Genomic DNA, 8,217 nt, shown 5'->3' on the forward strand with positions numbered 1-8,217 from the left:
AGATTGAAATGAAAGCAAGCTTTGAGATCCCTCAGTTACTGAACAACTGGAAAACAATGGTTTGGCTGGACTGAAGGTAATCCCCTTTTGATGGAACAACACCCTCTGCTTGCAGACAGGCCCAAGGGTCAGAGCAGACCCTACAGCTTGGCGAAGGGGCCCAAAGAGGAGTTTTTAGGGTTTAAAATGTAACACAGTGTGGTAATGTAGTGATTCTTATAGGCTGTATGTAAATGCCATAGGATTTGTATCTTGTACTAGATTGGTTAGTGAGAATTAGAATATTCAACACAGAAGAAGATTTATTGTATGGTAATGGGAACTTCGCTCTCTTACCCTGTTTATTCTCTTACCCCTTTTGCTCTCTCACCCTTTTACTCTCTCACCCTCTCATCCTCTCTCCCCCTCTCTTCTCTCAGCCTGCTCTGAGCTGTGGCTGGCAGCTCCCAGCAGGGCCCTGCACCCAGGCCCTTTGCAATAAACCCCAAGTTCTGTCCTGGCTGCAGAGATCTCTCGTGTCCATCCATCCCAACCGTCCCACCCCCCGACGCTCCCACAGTGGGTGACACAGCTGGGGCCACAGAGCTGCGGGTGTTGTGACAGCTCGGGCACGCACGGTATCCATCTCCTCTGCCCCGTGTCCTGCTGCAGGGACGTGTGTCCCTCTGTGTGCCAGACTGCCCAGCCTCAGCTGGACAGGGGCTGGCCAGGGAGGTGCCACCAGTGCCTGGCTGCTCCTTGAGGAACCAGGTGTTGTCAGGAGCAGCAGTGAGCTGGGTAAATCCAGCAGCACGAGATGAACGGTGCCCTGTGTGTTTGTTACCCTCCGATCTAGAGGAAACAGCTAAAAACGGGGTGAAAGGCAGCACAAAAAATCACTTCTTAGTTATCCTGACACAGAGTCCCCTTCCCAAGCTGCCTTCTTCCCTGTTAGGCTTGTCCTGCAGCCCTGAGAGGGTCCTGGGGGCCAGGTGGGCAGCATTGGGCTGTTCCACAGGATGTGCAAGTGGACATGACTGGGAGAAATGACTGGATATGAAACTCAGTGCTCTGGGCTAGCTGAAGGTGTTCAGTCATAGGCTGAATGTCACAGACACCTTTTATGAAAAATCCTTTCCTTAGGATTTTTCCTCCTGAGAAGCTGAGAGGCCTCAGGAACAAAATGTAAAAATAATTATCTGGTGCTGTGGAATGCATCAGGTGGATCTGTGATTGGTCTCCTGTGGTTGTTTCTAATTAATGGCCAATCACAGTCAGCTGGCTTGGACAGAGAGTCTGAGCCACAAATCTTTGTTATCATTCTTTCTTTTTCTATTCTTAGCTAGCCTTCTGATGAAATCCTTTCTTCTATTCTTTTAGTATAATTTTAATATAATATATATCATAAAATAATAAATCAAGCCTTCTGAAACATGGAGTCAGATCCTCATCTCTTCCCTCATCCTCAGACCCCTGTGAACACGGTCACAGCTGAACTTGATAATCTTGGAGGTTGTTTCCAACTACTCCATGTTATTCTATGCCTCCTTTCACAGACCTTTTTGAAAGAATCCCTGGAAAAAGCCCGGGAGGAATCAGAGAGGATTGAGCAGACAATGAAGGAGCTGGAGTTGCAGACAGAGAGGATCAAGGTAACGCTGCAGCCTCCCTGTGCTGGCCTGTGGGGGGGAGCACGCTGGTTCTCATGGCTCTTCCTGCCCAGGACTGCTCCGAGCTCAAAGATGGGATCCAGAGCAAATTCGCCCACCTGAAGAAAGCTCTGGAGGATTTCCAGCGTCAGACAGTGGCCAGGATTGAGCAGGAGCAGAGGGCAGCACTGGAGGGTGTGGACAAGAACTGGAACCTGTGTAGGGACCGCCTGGATGTCCTTGGGCAGCACAGGGAGAGGGCTCAGAGCCTGCTGGCCTGCCCTGAGCACAGAACCTTCCTGCAGGTACCACCCTGGCACTGTGTCCTCCCCTTTGCTTGGGCCTGCCCCCTTTTGAAGGCAGCAGGATCATGTCCAAGCCATCCCCACTGGGAGCACATCCTCAGTTTGGCTCAGGGATGTGCTGGGGCTGTGGGGAAGAGCTGGGTTTTGGGGATCCCTGAAAAGTTGTGTGGGCAATGCTGGGATGTCCCTGTTGCCCACTGGGGAGACATGTTGGATGCAAATGGGTTTGCAGAGTCCTCCCCAGACTGGTGCATGGTGTCTGTGTGTCTGTCTGCAGGAGTTCCTCCTGCTCCCACCTCTGGAGAGCCCAGAAGTGCTGGTGCCCGTGGAGTTTGATGTGGCTGCTGTGATCAAGCCCATCTCTGAGATCCTCACCAGCATCTCCAGGCTCCTGCTGGAGGACCTGCCTGGCTGTGTGGCCCCCAGAGCCCCCAGCCCTGCTGGCCAAGGTAACCCTCCTGCTCTCAGGGCTCCTTTGAAGGGCTCTGAGTCATCCTGAGGGTGAGCCTGGCCTGTGTCACTGCTGGGGACACAGCTGCTGGGCACGGGGGTTTGGGATGGGACACACATTTGCTGGTCAGCAGATGAAGTGGGATGAGCTGGGTGGCCCCTCCTTGCTGGGAATGCTGAACCATGGTGGCACATGCCTGCTCCCAGGTTTGGATACAATGGACTTCGTCCTCCTCCTCCTCCTCCTCCTCCTTCCCACTAAGCCAGGAAGAAAGAAGTTTTTGGGTGGCATTACTCCAAATGCCTGTTTCCATTCTCCACAGACCCAGTGCATGCCCAGGAGCTGGCAGTGAAGGCTGTGGCCCCTCTCCCCAAGTGCCAGCTCCGAGCTGAGCTTCTGAAGGGTAAGGAGCACAGGGGCTGCAGGGACAGCACCTCACTGGGGTCCCCAGCAGGAAGAGATGTCACCAAGCCGGGCTCCTTCCCAGGAGGAGGGTGGTTGTGGCTGCAGGGGCAGGGCTTCCTTCCCTGGTTCTTCCAGTGTATCTCCCTAAATGAGAGAAGGGTGGTGTAGGGGCAGGGTGGATGGGCTGGGATGGGAAAGGACCCTTAAGGGGATTAGCAGCACCAGGAAGTGCTTTGCCATGGAACTGAGGCTGTCTGGTGTTGGATCAGTCACTGCCCTGCCTGGCATAGCCCCAGTCCAGAGCCCTGCCTGCAGTCATTGCTCTCTATCCAGGGATATGGCCTCAGCATTCCTAGCTACAGTCCTTCATGTCCCAGCCCTCTCCTGCTTTTAGGACATTCCTCTGTGCTCCTCTTCCCATCTCCTCCCTGTTGGGAAGGGGTTTGGGTAATGCTCAGGCCATGTTGGTCACATCACTCCTGCCAAGGAGGCAATTGCTGCCTATGGGACCTGTAGGAATTCCTTCCTTCAGGCCCCACAGAGCATCCTTAGGGTTATTAATAGGAACCCCCTGTTATTTATGGGCAGCAGGCAGGAGCCCAGCCAGCTGCCAGGCCCAGGTGTTGGGAGAGGAAGGTGAGGTGCTGGTGGCCAGGGAGTGCCCATGGCAGGAGCTTTCACAGCCCATGCAGAGGAGAGTAACTCCCTGCAATACCATATTTGCTCACTAAACACCTGGTTTTCTCCCCCTCTCCCAACCCACACGGGTACTTTTTGCTCTTAAAGCCAAGCACATCCCTGCCAAAATGGCCACAGAGCCAGTCATTGGTTGTGAGCTGGGTTGTGCAAGGACTGTGCAAAGCATCGTGTCTCAGTACCTCAACAGCTATTTCTGGGCTTTTCCATTCCCTCTAGGGCAGGTGTTGCATCCTCCCCACTACCCTTCCCCTCCAAACAACCTGTTCCCTTCCATTTCGGGAGCCAGCCCCACAGAATTTAAACCCCATCACTGCTGGGAGGGCGTAGAGGTCTGATGAAGCATTTCAGCCCCATCCGTGCCCTTGCTCCCCCCAGACCACCGCAACCTGACCTTCGACCCTGAGACGGCCAACAAGTACCTGGAGGTGTCCAAAGGTGCCCACAAAGCCAAGCACCGTCCTGGCAGCGTCCCTGGGCAGGGGCAGGGCCCCCGCTTCCAGCCCTGGCAGGTGCTGTGCACGCAGAGCTACGGCCCCGGGCACCACTACTGGGAGGTGAAGATCTCCAGCCACTCTGTCATCCTGGGGGTCACCTACCGGGGGCTGCCCCAGGAGCAGCAGCAGGGCCACAGGTTCAACATCGGCCTGGATGGGGGCTCCTGGGGGCTGCAGGTGAGGGAGGATTGTTACCTGGCCTGGCACGAGGGCCGCGCCCAGAAAATCCAGGAGCAGCTCTATAAGAACCTGGGGGTCAGCCTGGATTATGGCAAGGGGCTCCTCTCCTTCTACGGCCTCGGGGAGAGGACAAAACTCATCCACTCCTTCCACAGCGTGTTCACTGAGCCCCTGTACCCCGTGTTTTGGCTGTGTGAGGGGCGAGTGGTGACGCTGTGCCAGAGGGACTGAGCCAGAGCCAGGCAAGTCCCAGGCTGGTGCCAAAGTGGAGCTGCAGCTGAGGCTGTCGTGGTGCAGTGGGACCTCAGTGCTCAGGCAGGTGTGGAGTGCAGTGTTTTAACAAGAGCTGGTGGGGACAGGCATGTAAATTAACCTGTTTGATTTGCATATGCAAATATCACCCTAGTGACACGTGGCAGGGCTGGAGCTCACCGTGGGTGCCTGTCCCTGCAGACAGAGCAAGGGAATGGGGGATAAGGAAGGTGAAAAAAAGAGATTTTCCTCCTTCTTCTATCCCTGCCAAACTTCCCAAACTTGGGGAAGGTTTGGGATGAGGGAACCCCAGAGGGAGGTACTACTGCCACAGGGTGCTCAGAAACAATTCAGAGGGACCTCTGTGCTCACACAGCCTCACATGCAGGCAGGTCCTGCTCCCCCCAGCCCCTTCTTGGTTTCCTCTTGCTGTTCTCAACAGGCAGAGCAACTTCTCAGGATTCTATGCTGCAGCTCTTTGCACGATGCTGCTTTTCCTAATAAAGCTTTATTTTCTTACTGCTGCTTCCTTTCTTGCTGCTGTTGGGAGACGTGGGACCCCGCAGCACAGGGGGTGGCGGGGAGCTGGGTACCCCTGCTCTGCAGCCATCCCTGCAGGGCCCCATCCTCACCCTCCCTGTCCCCGTGGGGCCCGTGACCAACCCCTGGAGCGACCAGCAGAGCCTGAAGGTGCTCTGTTTACTGTGATAAGGAAACCTGGTTTCCTACTGCTCTGCTCCAAGGTTGATCTGGCACATGTCACTCTTGTGCTGAGAATGACACGGGAACAGGTGAGAGGCAGGATTGCAGAAAGAGCGAAGAAGGCTTTATTCAAGAGAACCATGGGTTTATATAGAGTGATACCGTACATTCTATTCGATTGGCTACTTAACAAAAACACCTTCCTCATACACTGCCCTGGAGAAGAACAGAAAGATGAAGTAGAAAAACACCACCTGCAGATTGTTTATACTAACGAGTTATCACATCCTTACAGCTCCCTGAAAATTCTCACAAGCTGCTGTGAGGAATGCTTGCCGTTTCTCTCTCTGTCCCATGGCATCCACAGGTCCCCCTTTTTTGTTTGATGTTTGTAGTCCTGTGCAGGGCTCCTTGCAGAAAGGAGAACAAACACAGCTCCAGAGATCCCTCCATCAGATCAGACTGAAATGGACAGAGACATTGGGTCTTGTGATTGTCTCTTATAAAATGCACTATCAATTCTAAGTCATATGCTTATTCTAATTCAAAAAGTCCTTTTCAGAAAACAGGATGAAATTCAGTCCTCACTCGTGGAAGGGCCATCTGATTGATGGTTGTCATCTTGGTCATTATCTTGGTCATCATTCAAAGGTTGCCTGTTGGCCACATTCTGGTTTTGATGTTGCAAGTCAAGGCAGATGCACTTTGCAGGTACCCATCGCACTCCAGTGTCTGTGGGGACATGTGGGTTCCCACAACCCCGAGTGACAAGGTCATACAGCCCTCCCCGTTTTCCCAGAGCCATCAGTGAAGACAGTGAGCCCTTGCACCGGCACCCAGCTGAACTTTGGCCACGACAACAAACCCGTTGTCTTTGCCAGCCACAGCAACTGATGACTGGGCGCATGATAAGCAATCTGCCCAGAAAAGTTTTCCAGCGCACTCTGCAAAGGGGCACTAATAGCAAGGCTCCATTCAAAATCCTCCCTCTCCACAGGAAGAATGATCACTGTGGGATCAACAGCCATCAATTGCAAACACCACTGACAGCATTTGATTATCAAATGAGCAATTAGCTCGGACAGTGAGGGCGCTGTCTTCTTTGCCTGGTGGGGCAAAAAGACCCATCCCAAAACATGCAAGGGATCAGACCACTTGTCACTCCACTGGCCAATGATACCCATAGGATGAAAATCTGGATCGGTAACAAAAACAGTGACATCAATGGAAGGATCTATTAGGTGAATCTGACGGGCAGAAACAGCCCTCTGGACCTCCTCCAGCGCCCATCAAGCTGCAGGGGTCATTCCTGAGGAGCCCTCAGGCCAGGGCCCCCTTTCAAAGTATCATACAGCGGGGACAACTGTTCTCCAGTCAGTCCCAAGTAAGGACACAACCAGCTGATGACACCCATCAACTTCTGGGCATCATTGAAGGTCTGAATATAATCTGAGAATTGCACCTCCTGATGCTGAATGGTTTGGTTGAGAATTTTGACCCCTAAATACTTCCACAGAGGGTGCTGCTGGACCTTCTCTGGGGCCACCTGCAGCCTGTAAGCATGCAGGGCAGCAAACAGCTAAGGCTGTATCCCCAGCAACCCATCCTGGGTGGGTGCCACCACCAGGACGTCGTCCATATAATGGTAACAACACGCGTCAGGAAACTGATTGTGCACAGCAGACAAGGCCTGAGCCACATACCACTGGCAAATAACTGTGCTGTTGTGACAGCCCTGTGGTAAAACCTTCCACTGACACCTCTGAGCAGGTTCAGCATTGTTGACTGAGGGCGCTGTGAAGGCAAACTTTGGCTGATCATCAGGATGCAAAGGAATTGTAAAAAAACAATCTTCCAAATCAACGACCAAGATCTCCCATCCCACAGGGATCATGGTGGGCGAGGGCATTCCAGGCTGCAATGCCGCCCATGCCTTCCATCACCGCATTGACTTTTCAGAGGTCTTGTAACAACCTCCACTTCCCAGACTTCTTTATCACGAAGATGGGAGTATTCCAGAGACTCATAGAAGGCTCAATGTGTCCCTGCTGCAACTGTTCCTGAACCAATTCGCAAAGGGCAAGCAGTTTCTCCTCCATCAGGGGCCACTGATGAACCGGCTTGGGCACACCCTGCTGCTTCTTGCCCTTATTCTTGTTCTTCTTCCTGTGTCCGCCCTCCAAGGGTACCTGGCCTGAGTGCACAGTGACTGCCAGAGCAGACACCTCAGGATCCACAGCACCTATCCCAGCACACGCCCTGGCCATCTCCACCACCAAAGGATCCCCCAGAAGAGAATTTATGAACCTCCAGCATTCAGTGTTTGAATGGTTCCCGGCCAAGTGTTTCAAGAAGGGCTCTCTGAGTCCAGGCTCCTCAATCTGCTTCTCCATGGCAGCATTAAGCCTCTTGGCAAATGGCACAAAAGGCTCACCCGGGCCCTGCCTTATGTCAGTGAAATCGGGCCTGGGAGAGGCCGCCTCGATGGTCTTCACCGATGCAGCAAACCCCAGAGCCTGACACTGCTCAAGAACATCCCAGGTAGCCTGGAAATCAGGATGGGAGTAGGCACTCTCCCCCAGGAGAGCATCCACTCCCACGCCATGCCGAGGATCCTCCGGGGGCAGAAGCCCGTTGCTTGCTGCAACCTTTGCAGCATCCTCCATCCAAAACGTCAAGAACATCGCAAATTGCAGAGGCCGGAGAAGCGCCTTGGCAAGCTGCCTGATGTCAGAGGGACACAGCAGATCCGTGGCTATCACCCGGAGAGCCTGCATTGCCTCCTCGGAGCCAAGGCCGTGCTTCGCAACCTCATCCTGCAGTTCCTGAAATCACCCGCCAGGCAATCACCCCGTGCCTGTCGGTTTGTCCCGAATTCTGGATAGCCTTGAACACAGGATGATCCTGCTCGCTGCCATGGGGCAGAACCTGCCCCCCCCGAACCCCCAGAGCCTCTTCCCCCAGGGCAGACCGTGACCTTCCCGCTCCCCCCAGCAGACCCTCATGCTCAGCCTCTGAAAGCCGCGCTTTAACCGCGTCCCAAAAGCTGCAGGATTGTCGGGGCTCACAGTCACCCTACAGGGAGGCAGCGTCCAGAGGTG

At 54.0% G+C, this 8,217-nt stretch overlaps 1 protein-coding gene across 1 annotated transcript in view; it reads left to right on the plus strand.

The window, feature by feature from the left end:
- The window catches only part of TRIM47 (tripartite motif containing 47), a 21,477-nt gene that overhangs the window by 375 nt on the left and 12,885 nt on the right, over nucleotides 1-8,217 (plus strand). The window contains exons 2-8 of the mRNA XM_031059914.1: nucleotides 507-558; nucleotides 1,536-1,631; nucleotides 1,703-1,847; nucleotides 2,707-2,787; nucleotides 3,864-4,355; nucleotides 7,004-7,082; nucleotides 7,515-7,975. Of these exons, the coding sequence (XP_030915774.1) occupies nucleotides 507-558; nucleotides 1,536-1,631; nucleotides 1,703-1,847; nucleotides 2,707-2,787; nucleotides 3,864-4,355; nucleotides 7,004-7,082; nucleotides 7,515-7,975 (1,406 nt within the window). The remainder of the gene's footprint in view (nucleotides 1-506; nucleotides 559-1,535; nucleotides 1,632-1,702; nucleotides 1,848-2,706; nucleotides 2,788-3,863; nucleotides 4,356-7,003; nucleotides 7,083-7,514; nucleotides 7,976-8,217) is intronic.

Source organism: Geospiza fortis, unplaced genomic scaffold, assembly GCF_000277835.1.
Source record: "Geospiza fortis unplaced genomic scaffold, GeoFor_1.0 scaffold244, whole genome shotgun sequence".
In the NCBI taxonomy this organism is placed as follows: domain Eukaryota; kingdom Metazoa; phylum Chordata; class Aves; order Passeriformes; family Thraupidae; genus Geospiza; species Geospiza fortis.